Here is a 17899-nt window from a genome sequence, read left to right as displayed (position 1 = left end):
AGAAGAGCTTACAATCTAATAGTGTGGTGCAGGTGTTACAAAAGGTTGTAACTGTGGGGAATGAGCTAATGGAAAGGTCAAAGATTAGTTGGAGGTGTGATAGGCTTCCCTGAAGAGATGAGTTTTCAGGGATCGCCTGAAGGCAGCTAGAGAAGGAGATAGCTGGACAGGTTGAGGTAGAGCTTTACAGAGGATGGAAGAGGCTCTGGAGAAATCCTGGGGATGAGCATGGGAGGAGGAGACAAAGAAGCTTGAGAGTAGGAGGTCTTGAGAGGAGCGGAGAGGACGGTTTGCGTGATATTTGGAGACAAGATTGGTGATGTAGCTCGGGGCAGAGTGGTGAATGGCTTTGTATTTTGTGGTTAGTATTTTGAATTTAATTTGCTGGGGAATCGGGAGCCAGTGTAGGGATTGGCGGAGAGGGGTAGCAGACACTGAGCAGTTGTTAAGGTGGATAAGCCTGGCAGCAGCATTCATGATAGACTGAAGAATGGATAGCCTATGGAGAGGTAGGCCTATGATAAGGCAGTTGCAATAGTCGAGGCAAGAGATAACAAGGGAGTGAATGAGTAGCTTGGTGGTTTCAGTTGTTAAAAAGGGGCGAATTTTAGAGATGTTACCGAGGTGAAGCTTTTGATATGGACTGGATTTGGGGCTTAAAAGACAGGTCAGAGTCTAGAATTACACCTAGTACGCTGGCATGAGGGGAGAGGGATTGATGGTTGCATTACTGATTTTGATGGAAAAGTATATATAGTAAAAACCGCAAATGCTGCTTGCTAACTAGCTTAGAGGTGTAAAGGAAATGTGTGATGTGATGTAATCGTTGGTATATATGCTGTATACCACCCTTTAGACGGAGCTTAGATCTACCCCTCTAGTGACTTCTGATCTTCTCTCGCAATTGACTCCTGAACTCCCAATAACAGTGATTCTTCATCCACCCCTAGTGACTCTTTCATTTTCTGTTTCTTGATCTCTCTATTTACTAGTAATTGCCAAATTGCAAATTTTATACAGACCACTGACATACTTTACATGTCTCTACAGGCTCCTATGTACAGTATATACTGCTGTAGTATATTAAACAGACTAAAGGCCCGTACACACGTACCGATTGTCGGACGAAAATGTTCGGCCGCCGACTGATCGGCCGATTTTCGGCTTGTTAGTATGATGCTTCCGACAGCCGACAGCGCACTTTCGGCCGAACAGAATCTGTCGTGCAAGTATTAAAATTTTTGTATGCCGACACCAGAACGGCCGATTGTTCGCCAGTCAGTACAGATTTCGGCCGACAGACAGCAGATTTGCAAGACTGGGCATGCTCAGAAAATAAAAAAGACAAGGAAAGTTAACCATCACATGACATCACTTCTGCAGTCGGCTGTTGTTGGCCGACAAAATTCGTGTGCAGTCTTTTGCACTTTTCAACAGACACGACAGCCCTCGGACAAAAGACGGCCGATCGTTCGGCCGACGATCGGTACGTGTGTACGGGGCTTAAGAGGAAGCAAAAAAGTGAAGCTCATAGTCAGGGTTTATAAACACTATAACTCCATAAATAAAGTTAATACAACAGCGAAGGATACCCTCCTCCAGCCTTTTCTTGAAAAATAAAAGAGGCCCAGGGATCATTTAACCTGTTGTCAATCCTCCCATACTCTCTTTCCAGCCTTTACCCATAATTCAACAAAAGCCTCTATTCTTATTCCATCTAGGCTTTCTCTGCTACCTCCATTGTTTAATTTTCCATTAGGCTTATCTCCACCTAGACTCTGTATGTTTACCATTTGGTTGATTTACTTGGAATATTGTTTGTAAATGGTTACAGCAACCCCTGTGGAGTTGGCTTACTTTAGAGAGTAACAATTAATTAGAATCTTGTTATGTTGGTAGAGGGGGAACATTGTAGGTACACGTCTTTTTGATTACATTGGGAAGCTGAGCGATGGCTCTAGAGACAGCCTGGAAACATTAGGACCTCCTTATCTCTTCCTGTCACCTTCTAACCGTGTCCCCCTGCTTTGTCCGGTTAATGAGAGCTGAGCATGGGACTTCCTTACCAAGAGGAGGGAGGTATATATAATCCTGGTGCACGGACATCTGTGAAAATACTTCATGTAGGACCTGGATGTAAAAGCTCACCACTGACTTTTACAGCTACTGTACATGAAGTAATAATGTACTTATTTACTATTCTTTACAGACAAATACACAAACATGGCACAAAAACTAGCACTGGATCAGAATTAGAACATATTAATAGAGATGTGTTGATAGCAAGAAATCATCTTAGCTGTAATTTTTTTCAGGGAAAGGATGAAGATTGGCTCATGTTTGGCTGATGTGTACATCAATGTCTTTCTCCTTTTTTATAATTTATATTCCTTTTTTAAAATGTTATATATGAGAGCCATTTATTGCACTATTATTGCAATCTATCCAAGTGACAATTAAAAATAAAATTACAATAAAAGGTCAGATATACTTATTTTTCTCCTGAAATTCTTTCCACTCCAGTGTTGGACATACAACCGGTGTGCTGATCATGTGGTGTCTGCCAAAGAGGAGGATCAAAGTTTAAAAAACCTTCTAGGTCTGCCTAAATGTCACTTTTTCTAGCCACTTTGGCAGTTCTAAATGCTTGTCATAGACACCAAGTGACAGGTGGGTGTGCAGATATGGATATTGCTACTGAAATATTTCTTCATCACCTATTCATGAAGATTTTTATGACTTTAGAGATTGGAGGTTGAATACAGGAGGACACCGCTGCTGCCAGCTTAAATTTGCAACACTAGCAAATCCAACATCATAAATCTCCCCCCCCCCCCCCTCCCTTCCTTAGCTCTGTAGTCCAGAAACATATTTTTTTTAATCCAGTCGTCAGCAAATACTTCAAATTTCCATTATTCATTGGCACCAAGACAAATGAATGCTGAATTCTGAAAATGGCAGCAATAAAACAGAAACAAAAATAAATTAAATACTTAATTTGGTTGATTAATATAAAGATCTAATGTAAAGATCATAATGTAAAGTGCAACAATCATACACCTGAGCAGAAATAACATTTACTTAGACACCAGAGATGAAATCGTAGTTGGGCTTTAAAATGCAACTACTTTGGGTTTGATTTAGTAAAGGCAAATAGATTGTGCACTTAGCAAGTGCAGGTGCTCCATAGCATAGTAAATGAGCTGAAGCTCTGCTGACTTCCATCATCCAATCAAGTACAAGCAAAAATGCTGTTTTTTTTTTTCATTTTCTTTGCACATGATTGGGTATTCTTTGCAAAGTGAAGCTTAACCTAATTTACCAATCTTTGGAGCAACTGTATTCGAAGAGTGCACAGTCTATTTGCCTTTAGTAAATCAACCCCTTTTGTTTCCATGTTAACAATTTTCATACAAAATAACTTAAAATGGAGCTCAACCCCCAAGTTGAACCCTGAAGTTGTTTCCACAAAATACATGCAGCGGGCAAATGACTAGTCACCAGTACTGTCTGTGGTCTTCCTTCATTTGATCCTTCCCCCACTGCTGACTTACCATGTCTTGTTCTGCACTGTGCTCTGTATGGAGGTGGCCATCTTGGTAGATGCAGAGCTTTGCTTCCTCAAGTAAGAAGAAAGGTAAGCAGCACAGTAGTGACATCACCAAATCTTACTCCAGATATCCTAAGACAATCAGTGGCAACAGTGACTTAGAATCCTACTGCAGATATTCAGCTATGAATCTGTAGCTATGAGTCTGTAGGCACGGTAGTGCCTAGGCACCCTCACATACCAGGAACTACATTGTTTTTCAGTAAGATGTTTAGACAAAAGGTAATATTTTCGGAGTGTTGCTTTTAGCCAGCCATAGACAGAACGATTTTCTTTCCTGCAACCCCAGGACTCCCTCCCGCAGATCCATTGTGTTCTCCCGGCGGGGGACGGGGGAAGCCGTCCCATACCCGGAGAACACAGTGACTTTTGCTAGTGGCTATAACAGCCACTAGCAATAATTGCATGTAAAATCTGACAGGCTGGTTGCACGCAAGATGATCGATCAATCAACTTTGGTATATTTAGCCTACTCATATGTGTGAATCTCAGCCATTTAAGCAGATTCAAACCACCTGATGGTCGGCTTTAGGCACAATTAATATTTCTAGATATTCTCATTAACATAGCAAATCTCCGCTTTTGAGTTCAGGTCCAAGCTAAAGCCATAATAATGTCAATAGATAAAAAGTATTTATGTGGAACTCCTGGCCAAACTTTTAAGCCTCATGCACGCAGGATGTTTTTAGGTGTGTACAGGCATCAAGCTCCTGGGCATTGATTTACTTAAAGAGGTTGTAAACTCAGTAAATTTTTTTTTTTTTTTTTTACAAGCTGAAAGAGAAAGACATAATGAGCTAGTATACATCGCATACTAGCTCATTATGAAATACTTACCTTAGAACGAGCCCCCGCCGTGCCGTCCGCTCACCTCTATGACGGGCGACATGTCCAGTCGCCCGTCTTCCGGGATCGCGGCATCTGGCCATCTGATTGGCCGGACCCGCGGTGACGTCACTCCCGCGCACGCGCGCGGGGGCCGACAGTCACGGCACGGGTCTCTGAAGAAACGACACCAGCGGCCGTTCCTTCAGAGCGCATGCGCCAGTGACGTCACTGGCTGCATGTAAGGTAAATATCTCCTAAATGGTACATGTTTAGGAGATATTTACAGTACCTATAGGTAAGTCTTATCATAGGCTTACCTATAGGTAAAAGTGTCAGAGGAGGGTTTACTTCCTCTTTAATTGGCCGGAATAATAATTTATACAGGCCACTGAAATGAGTTAACACTCCAGAGGTAAACGCGCTTAGCATTAACACGCTAGCGTTTACATTCGTCAAGCATTTTTTCTGCCAAGACTCTACTGCTTCTGAACACATTGGCAGTGGGGTTTTTTCCTGCCTCTAAACGCTCCTGCCACTAAATGCTGCTAAAAGCCTATGTGTGCCTGGACACATAGACTAAAGCCCCGTACACACGTACCGATTGTCGGCCGTAAATATTCGGCCGACGACCGATCGGCCGATTGTAGGCTTGTTAGTATGATGCTTCCAACAGCCGACAGCGCATTTTCGGCCGAACAGATTCTGTCGTGCAAGCATTAAAATTTTTGTTGGCCAACACCAGAACGGCCGATTGTTCGCCAGTCAGTACAGATTTCGGCCGACAGACAGCCGATTAGCAAGACTGGGCATGCTCAGAAAAGAAAAAAGACAAGGAAAGTTAACCATCACATGACATCACTTCTGCAGTCGGCTGTTGTTGGCCGACAAAATTCGTGTGCAGTCTTTTGCAGTTTTCAACAGACACGACAGCCCTGGACAAAAGACGGCCGATCGTTCGGCTGACGATTGGTACGTGTGTACGAGGCTTAACAGGGGAGTTTAGAGGCAGGACAAAAAAAATGGCAGACACCCCTAGAAGCATCTGCAAACATGTCCAGTGTGTCTGAGGCCTAAGAGTTAAATGGAGTAAGCAAGCTTATATTTTCTTTCAAACCGATTGGGTGGATATATCTCCAGTACAGGCACAGATGGCAAGGAAAACATAACACAGGTTCTATTCCTTCCCTCCTCTATTCAAAACAAAACAAAAATAGTTTAGCTGGAATTCCAATTTTGAAGTAGACCTCCAGCCAAATCTTTTTGTTTTGTTTTTTCAATATAGTAGGGAAGGGATATAACATTGGTCTAACTTGCAGGAAAAAACATGCAGGTTCTATAGAAGGTGGTCAACCCGAAGACATTTTCAAGGACAAATCTTAAAACCCTGAACTATGAAGTCAAAGACACATGGCTATTGTGTTTGTGTGTTTAACTCTTCTAGTTAAAACGTATACTTGGACTGGACAAATTCAAAGAACCACCGTTGCTTACCTCCAGAAAATATCAGTAATCTGGCTGACCTACTAGTTTCATTATACTTTGATTCACTTACAAGACACAAATATGCAGATCAGGAAAGTCAGAGAACTGTCTGAGGTCCTTATCTGCATGCTTGTTCAAGGTCTGTGATTCGAAGCAAGACCATTTATCATAACAGCCAAACAACCAACCTGGAGGTCAGCAGTAGCAGCCTTCATATCTCTCTCATACCCATAGGTGTGCATTAGGGTGTGCACCCCAAAGCTCAAACACATATGTGTGCATGTATATATATATATATATATATATATATATATATATATATATATACTGACAGTGTCCGTAGAGCTGTGGACAGTGTCAGTCGGGCTGAGATTGGTGTCAGCAGGGCAGTGGATGGTGACTGTAGTTTTTTTATTAATTTTTTTTAATTATTTTTTATTTTTATTTATTTTTATTATTTTTTTACAATATTTTTAGCGTATAAATAGGGGGAATCTGCGCCACATGGGATGATTAGGGTGTGCCCAGGCACACCTGGCACACCCTGTGCGCACGCCTATGCTCATACCATACCATTAAAGTAACTAAAGCAGGCCATAGATTATGGATCTATGTTCACTAGTTGCCCCCATCAATACAATCAGTGTTGATGGGGGAATCCCTCCCACAGATCAATTGTGTTCTCCTGGCGGGGGGGGGATAAAATGGCGGGTGGGTGCAATATTTTTTGTCACGCTGTATTTGCACAACGGTCTTTAAAATGCAATTTTTGTGGAAAAAATAAATTTCACTGCATTTAAAAAAACTAAACAGTAAAGTTAGCCCAATTTTTTTGTACATTGTGAAAGATGATGTCACGCTGAGTAAATAGATACCTAACATGTTACGGTTTAAAACTGCGCACACTTGTGGAATGGTGACAAACTACGGTACTTAAAAATCTCCGTTAACGACGGTCTAAAACTTTTTAACGGTTACCAGTTTAGTAGGGTTACAGAGGAGGTATTTTTCTAGAATTATTGCTCTTGATCTGGCAATCGCGGCTATTCCTCTCATGTGTGATTTGATCACCATTTTCATTTGCGGGCGCGACTTACATATGCTTTTTCTTTCATGCGCGAGCTCACAGGGACGGGGGCGCTTTAAAAAAAATTTTTTTTCCTCTTTATTTTATTAAATTTTTTTTTTAACACTGTTTTTTTTTTTTTAAAAATAAAACATCTGATCACTTTTATTGCTGTCACAAGCAATTTAAACACCCCTTGTGACAGTAATAGGCAGTGACAGGTACTCTTTATGGAGGGATTGTGGGTCTTCCCGGGGCCCCGCCATGATTGCACTGGGACCGCAGGTAGGATAGTGCAGCCCAGTAAACATGGCAAGGGGGTCTTGCGAGGGACGGTGGCACATTGTGGAAGTAATCAGTGGCTTAACACCCGCTTGAAACACTTCCACATTGAAAGCCAATAGTCAGCTTCACTGAAGTACACACACTCCCGGCTGGTATAGCGGCCCGGAGTGTGTAAAAAAAGCACGCTGCTGTAGAACTGTTAAAAATCCAGAAACCAGAGGCTGTGACTTTGGTCTAGCGGCTGCCTAGTTTTCAAAGCAGTAGCGCCAGCCCTGGGTACAGCACATGGTTACACCAGTTACCAAGAATTAAGGTCTAAAGCAACCTTCCTTTGCTGACATTTTCTTTTTTTCCCTACCAATAAGGACTATGGGGCTGATTTGTGAAAACTGTTGTAAAAAAAATGTTACTATTACTCACAGAAAGCCCACATCAGATGCAGTTGGGTAAATGAAAGACCCTTTCTCAGTATGTGTTGTAGAAAACATTATTTCTTTTGCTCCATTCCTGATAAATGAGTCACATAAACACGGTATACCCTAAGCGTAGATGGGTTGCATGAACAAAGGGCTGGGGAATGAAGTGGAATTAGATGTAAGTCTCCACCAGATCTGCTTCTGTGAACTTTTGTTCCTTTGAACTTATTATCACACTCTTGCTATGAGTCTTTGGCTTACAGTGCCTTCTAGTTATGATTTGTTGGCCCCGTGCTTGAAGTATTTATATATCTTATACATGTTTAGTGGTTCAGGATATTGGATCTATTTAAGGTGTTCACATTTGTCTTGAGGTTCAAGGATTGTAAAGATCTCTGAAGTTTGTGTTTGGGGTCTTATACAGGTCATAGGATTGTGCGTGACTTAAAGTGCAGGAAAGAGTGCAGAATTTATGACTTTTTTTTTTTTGTCCAGTACACAGAGTGGGACACGACTCACAACAATAAATCAGAGCAGGGAAGCTCTATGATTTCCCTACATAATATGGGATGTACCTCCAAGATGTGACTCTTCCATACTTTAAGAAGAACTTTGTTATTAAAGTGGGACTACACTGTATCTGAGCAATAAAAAACACAAATTATAATTAATTAATTTTTAATATTCAAAGCAAACTCTCCCATCCATCTATGTTTTATTTTGCTGAAAAATTACTTTGAAAAACACCCCCTTAGCATTTCTGGCAGTGGCCATCTTGAGTAAGGACAGACTATTCATGCAGCATTTACTTCCTAAAATCCATCTGCCCTTAGCTCAGGTGGGTGTGCTTAGCTGAAAAAAACCTCCTCCCCTCCTGAAGTTTCCTGGGATGTATGACATCATTTTCATAGCCATGGAAAGCAAAAAGCAACTGAAGAAATGTGAAAAAAAAGGTTTAAATCAAATAAATATTATATACTTTTCTATCTTTTTGCTAATGCTAACAGCATTAGGATTAAAAATAGTCAATGTAGATTGTGAGAGTGAAGTTCCCCTTTAATGTTAAAGGACATCTCCAATATAAAAGACAAGCACACAGTTGAAAAGCATACTGTTATTATGGAACAATAAGGGACTGTTTTAGTTGCCAAGAGATTTGTAAAGTAATGTGCATACTCATATGATCCACCCATCCCTGCTGTGCTATGTGTGTGTGAGCATAACACACGGAAGATCACAACAACTATTACAGCCTAAACTTTTACAGACTCTGAGCTACTTACTGCACTGCCTCCTAGTTTTTTACAAAACATCACCACACTGGTGATGCCTAACGAGAGCTCTCTCCCTGCTAGAGAGGCATTAGGAAGCCCCTCCCTGCAATGCCCACTAAGTTACACAGCAGACACTTGTAAGCAGGTGCAGTTTACTTTCTCACTGCAGGTGGTGCTCAACTGCAGTGGCATTTCAGAGAGAGAAGAATTTAAGAGAAACATGGTTCCTCTAGGGTTTCCTGTGTCACTGGTGAAGCTATCTAGTTGGATGCTCTGGTGGCCATCTTGGTTTAGGCAGAACCTATTTAAGACCCTGGCCCTGGAGCTTGGCGCACATTTCACGTGTGGGTAGTATAGAGATAGGTCACCCGTCTGTCAGGGACAGTGAATAGCGGTAGGGAGAGATTCCAGATGAGTAGGGAAAGGATAGAGACACGCGATCCTTCCTGCAAGCCTCCCCAATTGGGCATAGACTTGCCAGGTTGCATTCTACCCCTCAAGGCAGACACTGTCGGCACATCCGGTATCTGCTCTGCTACACATCGCTGTTGCATTCCGTGAGCATTCCCTGTCGAGTGGCTTCCTGCCAGGCTTGTTGTAAACTTTAATATTAATACAAGTTCTGTTTCTGCAATTGGACTCTGAGTGTTTACTGCCGCTACACCACTCTGCACCTCCCCACACACTCCCAATTTAAGCCTAGTTTCAGCTCTGTATGAATGTGGCAACTTACTGGAACCCTACTTTTAGTAAAGTTGTCCCTTAAAGCTCCCTCTTCTGTGTAACACACATAGTAAAATACTTACCTTTCGTCCCACTTAGGAGATCTTCACTGTTTGGCCCTGTCTAGTGCTGTAAAACAGTTCTACAAAAAATACCCCAGCCTGGCCCTGCACTTACTGCACAAGTCATGCAGCTGCATTTTTACCTATGGCTGGTCTGTCCCCATCTGGAGTAAGTGCAGGGCCCAACTGGGACTTTTGTTGCAAGGCTGCGCAGTGCCAAACAGAACGATACATTGAACATTTTCTGAGCAGGAGGAGAAACGAGAGGAAAAGTTTTAAAAAGACAATTTAACCTTCCTAGCGGTATTCCCGAGTGGGTTAGATTTTAGAGCCAAAAGCGGTAACCCCGAGCCACACTCGGGGTAGCGCTAGGAAGATCGCTGGATGCTGGAAGAGGTTTTACTTACCTTTTCTCCGGGATCCAGCGATGTATGCGGGCGGTATGCGGCGGCGGAAGCTTCCTCCTGATCGTCTGCGAGCCTCGGCTTCCGTCTCCGGCGCCGTGACGTCCGCCGGGGGGTGGAACTGGCAGCAAATTCAAATGTAAAACACACCAAACACACTGATACCATTCAAAATAAAATAAAATCACATTACATTGCCCCCCAGTGCCCTTTCCTGCAGTTTTACTGTACTTTTTATGTAAATATATGTGTATATATATATATATATATATATATATATATATATATATATGTATACATAATATATTTATACATACATATATATATATATAAAATATATATAATAAATGTATACAATTGGTTTGGGCTGCTCATTCACAAGAATTACATGCAAAATAATGGTACCGCTTTCAGCACCTAAAATCCAAAAGAATCATACCGCCAGGGAGGTTAAACTTAAAAGAGGAGTGTCTTTAAATATGCCAGAAAAAATGGACCTTTCTATAGCAAAGTTTTAGAAAGCCAGAATGGTTTTGAAGAAATGGCAGTTCATGAAGTGTGATCTCTGAGAAAACAGTAGAAGGGCAGAGTGCATGTAATATGTAAGCTAAATATGCAGAACTTGTAGTGGCTGGGGAGAGTGCTATCTTATCTTGGATCTGATGGTTCCTGTCACATCTGAAAGAGATAAGTGTGTCTGTGTCACTAATGGTGTCAGTCCCAGAGGAAGCTCAGAGCTTTTCGGTCATCCTGTCCCCTTGATGTGTTAGATGTCCCACGCTCCCTCCCTCTTGGCCTTCCTACCATTCTCTTTATTAATATTATGGTCTTTGGCACTCACTGCCAACTCAAGAGAATGCTCCAGGCTTCCTCAGCAGGAAGAGCACAGGATGCTGACAGACGGACAGTGACGTGGACTGAGAAGAGACACTACAAGTGCTAGCCACACAGTTTATTCATCAGCATGTCTGTGCCAAGTGTTATGTCTTTCCATGAAAATAATAAATACACCAAACAGTGAGGTGGGAGGCAACTGTAATTAAAAAGACCTTCATGGCTAATTAGGTTGCAACCTCCTACGGACAGGTGCCTCCTAATATAGTGGTCTCCAAACTGCAGCCCAGGGCCACATGCGGTCCCCAAACTCACACCAATGATAGGGAGCTTTTCCTTCCACTGTCACCAACAATAGGACACTATTCCTCCTACTAATACCAAGGATCCGACACTATTCTCCCACTGATACCAATGATGGGACACTATTCCTCCCACTCATACCAATGATGGGGTACTATTCCTCCCACTGACACCAATGATGGGGTACTATTCTTGCCACTGATACCAATGATGGCACACTATTCCTCCCACTGACACCAACGATAGGACACTATTCCTCCTACTAATACCAATAATCAGGCTCTATTCCTCCCACTGATACCAATGATGGGACACTATTTCTCCCACTGACACTAATGATGGGACACTATTTCTCCCACTGACACCAATGAGGAGACACTATTTCTCCCACTGACACCAGTGACGGGACACTATTCCTCTCACCAATACCAATGATGGGGCACTATTTCTACCACTAACACCAATGACGAGACACTATTCCTCCCACTGATACCAATGATGGGACACAATTCCTCTCACTGACACCAATGATGGGGCACTATTCCTCCCACTGACACCAATGATGGGGCACTATTCCTCCCACTGACAACAATGATAGGGCACAATTCCTGCCACTGAAACCAATGATTGGACATTGTTACTTTCACTGACACCAACAATGGGACACTATTCTTCCCACTGACACCAATGATGGGCATTATTCCTCCTACTGATACTTATGATGGGGCACTTCTCCTTCTACTGACACCAATCATGGGTATTATTCCTCCTACTGATACCTTTGATGGGGCACTATTCCTCCCACTGATACCAATGATGGGGTACTATTCTTGCCACTGATAACAATGATGGCACACTATTCCTCCCACTGACACCAATGATAGGACACTATTCCTCCTACTAATACCAATAATCAGGCTCTATTCCTCCCACTGATACCAATGATGGGACTCTATTTCTCCCACTGACACCAATGATGGGACACTATTTCTCCCACTGACACCAATGAGGGGACACTTACTCCCACTGACACCAGTGATGGGACACTATTCCTCTCACCAATACCAATGACGGGGCACTATTTCTACCACTAACACCAATGATGAGACACTATTCCTCCCACTGATACCAATGATGGGACACAATTCCTCTCACTGACACCAATGATGGGGCACTATTCCTCCCACTGACACCAATGATGGGGCACTATTCCTCCCACTGACACCAATGATAGGGCACAATTCCTGCCACTGATACCAATGATTGGACACTGTTACTCCCACTGACACCAACAATGGGACATTATTCTTCCCACTGACACCAATGATGGGCATTATTCCTCCTACTGATACCCATGATGGGGCACTATTCCTCCTACTGACACCAATGATGGGTATTATTCCTCCTACTGATACCTTTGATAGGGCACTATTCCTCCCACTGACACCAATGATGGTGCACTATTCCTCCCATTGACACCAATGATGGTCATTATTCCTCCAACTGATACCTATGATGGGGTACTATTCCTCCCACTGACACCAATGACGGGCACTATTCCTTCTACTGATACCAATGATGGGACACTATTCCTCCCACTGACACCAACAACAGGGAGCTATTTCTCCCCCTAATACCAAAGATGCATTGTTTACTCCCACTGACGCCAGGACAATTTCTACTCCCACTGACCACAGTTTGGCCCCCCTTAAGTCTGAAGGACAGTAAACTGGTCCTTTGTGTAGAAAGTTTGGGGACCCAAGAAAGAATAGTATGGTCATTAATATGTACAACATGCTTGATTTTTCGTTTGGGAGTCTCAGTGAGTTCCAGGCAAATAGACCATTACATATAACACCATTTTATCTACAAAGATGTGCACAATACTAAGAAGCCATCGTAAGGATAGACTTAAGACACATGGTGTAACATGCATGTGCGATCCAACTGTAACATAAAATCTGCAATGTCTCTGGGCCAAACAGGAATGGTCACACAAGGATTCCTGTTTATGCAATGAAAAAGGAATGGGGGGGGGGGGGGCGCAACTTAATTTTTTGGTAACAATCCCAGAGCTAGTTTATAGGGAGGAGAAGCAATTCCTAAGCAGGCATGTGTGAGAGTACTTTAGGAATGAAAGATTGCTACCCAAAGACTGTCATCTAATATTTTGATGACCTTACTTTCTGCCTGAGGATTGGAAACGCTAGTCAATAAGACCTATCTAAATGTATCAAAGCTAATGCAACTGGTTAAAGCTGAAGCTTAGGTATGGCAATATTTACACAGTTACATAACTTAGCCAATGTAATTATGTATGTGCCATACCTGTAGAATACCTGTGGAAGCTGAATATCACTGTAGTAGTCACTGCTATCACAGTGATCTCCACTAGTTTTGGGGTCCTGTGCCAAGCAGCTGCTCTGCTGCTTACTGAACAGAGGAGGTCGCCTGTTCTGCATTTTCTCAATGAATCTACAGGTATGGCACATAAAAATAAAAAACATTTTTTTACTAGTATATATGCGGCAGGCGGTACGGAAGTGGTTAAAGAATGCATTGTGTTCATTGAGAAAGTGGGAAGTGTTACCTGAATAGCACCCTTGCCAACAATAAAGCAGCCACTCAGCACAGGGCCCGGGAACTAGTGAAGATCACTGAAGTCGCATGTAAAAATTACTTAAACTTCAGCTTTTTCAGTACCAAAATTTGTTCTTGCCATCCCCTATACAGCTGGACACAGGCTAGAAGAAAAAGGGGGCAGGACAGGGAGCTAATCAGGAGTAACGCATGCAAATATGCTGACAAAAAACATAATGATGGGTTGACCCCATCACTTTGCTGTTACTCTTCCACTGTCCAATCAGTAAGCTGGGGCTGGGAAGAGGACACTACTGTATTCTCTAACCGTAAGTGGTGTCATCCACCTGGCTATATGACAGGGCTGTGTAAACCTCAGGAATGGATGGAAAGAAATAAACATGGCAGTAAAACAGCTCCCTATGTATTTTTGTATTTAGTGGATCGCTTAGAGTTTTGCTTTCAATTGTTGAGCTGTTGAACTGTTGAGGGTTGAAGACATAGTCTAGGTTCACACAGGATTGGTGGGGGAACTACATGTGATTCAGACAGGAAGCGCACTGCATTTCTATTCAAATCACATGTGATTCTTTGCAGTACAATTTGAGCCCATTAATTTTGTATGGCTTAAATTGCACAACACCTGCATGAAAAAGGTTCATGCACTTTTTTTTTTTTGCCACACTGGAATAAGATCGCATGGGTGTTCACACCCATGCAGTCCAATTCTGACAATCGCACTGCGTTTTGCAAACTGTTTGTATGGGTGTCGCTAATTTAACATTGACACCCACATCGGTTTGCATGAATGGAGTGCGATTGCGATGCAGTGGGGGAAACGCACAGGAATTGCTGCGAATCTCACAGCAGCGTGAAACTGCAACAGCTCCAAAGTTAGACGATTCAATCAGTTTGATTTTTTCTTAATCCAATGCTAGAATTCACATCAGTTTGGATGGTTCTGTTACCTAGCGCTCTATGTAAAACTTTTCCTCCACTTGATGAATCCCAATTCAGATTCAAACTTCCAAAGCAGGTAATCTGTTTAGTAACTGTGAACGCTTTGATACATAAGTCTTTTGTATATAAAAGACAGCAAGGATTCTGCAATGTTTAAGAATACCTCTACTTCTCTTTAAACACAGGTGGGCAAAAGGGGTTCCAAAATCTTTGGCTATTATTACTACAGTTATGTTTTGATAAAACAGAAGCCCTGAGCAAGAACACCATCACTTTAGATCCCTTGGTGTCTCTCACACAAAGAAACCCCTCTGCATCAGTACTGGAGCATAGGCGTGCGCACAGGGTGTGCCGGGTGTGCCTGGGCACACCCTAATCACCTAGGCCACATTAGCATTATCGCTCTGTTTGCCAGTGAGGAGATAGGAAAGATCTCCCTCTGACTTGCTCTGCCATAAGAGAAGTGCCTACGCACTTCTATTTCACTCTGCCAGCAGGAAGAGTAATGTACCGGGGCCATATACATGTAGGCACACCCATGCATGTGTATTTAAACTTTGGGGTGCACACTCTAATGCAATAGGCTGCGCACACCTATGTACTGGAGTCCACTCTGCATGTGAAGATACCTTTGTGAAATCTGACTGCATTGTATTGCATAGAATTTAGTGAGTTTACTGAACTTTCTTTGAGTAGGACATTTATATATACACTACCTTTCAAAAGTTTGGGGTCACTCAGACGATTTCATGTTTTCCATGAAAACTCACAATTTTATTCATCTAATGAGTTGCAAAATGAATAGAAAATATAGTCAAGACATTGACGAGGTTAGAAATAGTGATTTTTATTTGAAATAATCATTTTGTCTTTCAAACTTTGCTTTCATCAAATAATTCTCCATTTGCAGCAATTACAGCCTTGCAGACCTTTGGCATTCTAGCTGTCAATTTGTTGAGGTAATCTGAAGAAATTTTACGCCAAGCTTCCTGAAGCACCTTCCACAAGTTGGATTGGTTTGATGGACCATATGGTCAAGCTGCTCCCACAACAGCTCAATAGGGTTGAGATCTGGTGACTGTGCTGGCCACTCCATTACATACAGCATACCAGCTGACTGCTTCTTCCCTAAATAGTTCTTGCATAGTTTGGAGGTGTGCTTTGGGTCATTGTCCTGTTGTAGGAGGAAATTGGCTCCAATCAAGCACTGTCCACAGGGTATGGCATGGCGTTGCAAAATGGAGTGATAGCCTTCCTTATTCAAAATCCCTTTTACCTTGTACAAATCTCCCACTTTACCAGTACCAAAGCAGCCCAAGACCATCACATTACCTCCACCATGCTTGACAGATGGCGTCAGGCACTCCTCAAGCATCTCCTCACTTGTTCTGCGTCTCACAAATGTTCTTCTGTGTGATCCAAACACCTAAAACTTAGAATCGTCTGTCCATAACAATTTTTTTCTAATCTTCCTCTGTCCAATGTCTGTGTTCTTTTGCCCATCTTAATCTTTTCCTTTTATTGGACAGTCTCAGATTTTGCTTTTTCTTTGCCACTCTGCCTAGAAGGCCAGCATCCCACCATCACCTCTTCACTGTGGACATTGAGACTGGCGTTTTGTGGGTACTATTTATTGAAGCTGCCAGTTGAGGACCTGTGAGGCATCTATTTCTCAAACTAGAGACTCTAATGTACTTGTCCTCTTGCTTAGTTGTGCACCGGGCCTTCCACTTCTCTTTCTATTCTGGTTAGAGCCCGTTTGTGCTGTTCTCTGAAGGGAGTAGTACACACCCTTGTAGGAAATCTTCAGTGTCTTGGCAATTTCTCGCATGGAATAGCCTTAATTTTTCAGAATAAGAATGGACTGTTGAGTTTCAGAAGAAAGTTATCTTTTTCTGGCCATTTTGAGAGTATAATCGAACCCACAAATGCTGATGCTCCAGATACTCAACTAGCTCAAAGGAAGGCTAGTTTTACAGCTTCTCTAAGCAGTACAGCACAAGGGTTTTGTAAAGATCAATTAGCTTTTTAACATGATTAGCTAACACAATGTACCATTAGAACACAGGAGTGATGGTTGCTGGAAATGGGCCTCTGTATACCTATGTAGATATTCCATTAAAAATCAGCCATTTCCAGCTAGAATAGTAATATACCACATTAACAATGTCCAGACTGTATTTCTGAGTAATTTAATGTTAACTTCATTGAAAAAACAGTGCTATTCTTTAAAAAATAAGGACATTTCTAAGTGACCCCAAACTTTTGCACAGTAGTGTATATATCTGCAATTGCTATTAGTAGCTGTTTGCATAAAAGAGATTCTTGTCAGGGCCATCATACCGAATGGGCACGCTTTAGTCCCGATTCCCGTGTGAATCCCACTGCCGAGCTTAGCAGGTGGCAAACGCCTGTCGGCTCTGCGCTGCTGTCAGGCCACTTGGGCCATGGAGGGGGAGCCCACAACTGCAGGAATGCCTGTCTGCCTCCACGGGAACAGGCACACACAGGACAGTCGAGTCTGACTCCCGTCTGTGTGTGTGTGTTCACCGGACCCAGCCGCCAAACTTGGAAGCTGTCATTAGCCTGGCACTGCTGTACCAATAATATAGCCTTATCGATTATTTGCCTTTTATTCTCGTGGGTGATTGTGTAGGCAGTGCCCCAGTGCACTGCATTGCCCGGGCCCTTTAATGCTCTTAAGATGGCACCGATTCTCGTACTATAGTTTTAATGGTTAATGAGTTTGATTTTTGTGCTTATTATAGGTTCACGCTTATATTATCAGCTACTTGAAGAAGGAAATGCCGTCCGTCTTTCGCAAAGGAAACAAGAAGAAGCAGCTAATTGCAGAGTTACCTGTTATTTATGCCAAAATACAGCTAGAACATCACATCTCCCCAGGAGATTTCCCAGACTGTGCCAAAATGCAGGTAAGTGCACACAGACTTGGGGGTGTATTTAGGAAAGAAGAATTGCCTAGCTATTCTTCCAGCAAAACTACCAGTACATTTGTTCTATGAGAATGAGGCAAAATTAATAGTTTTCAGGTTATTTCCTCTATAGGTTGAA

The 17899-nt window shown here is 42.5% G+C and overlaps 1 protein-coding gene across 1 annotated transcript in view; it reads left to right on the top strand.

Moving 5' to 3' along the window:
* The window catches only part of EHD2 (EH domain containing 2), a 91378-nt gene that overhangs the window by 60405 nt on the left and 13074 nt on the right, over window positions 1-17899 (top strand). Inside the window, exon 4 of the mRNA XM_082263386.1 lies at window positions 17596-17760. Within this exon, the coding sequence (XP_082119512.1) occupies window positions 17596-17760 (165 nt within the window). The remainder of the gene's footprint in view (window positions 1-17595; window positions 17761-17899) is intronic.

This window comes from Pelophylax lessonae (genome assembly GCF_965119305.1).
Source record: "Pelophylax lessonae genome assembly, chromosome: 7".
In the NCBI taxonomy this organism is placed as follows: Eukaryota; Metazoa; Chordata; class Amphibia; order Anura; family Ranidae; genus Pelophylax; species Pelophylax lessonae.
This window is presented reverse-complemented; position numbering and strand designations above follow the sequence as displayed.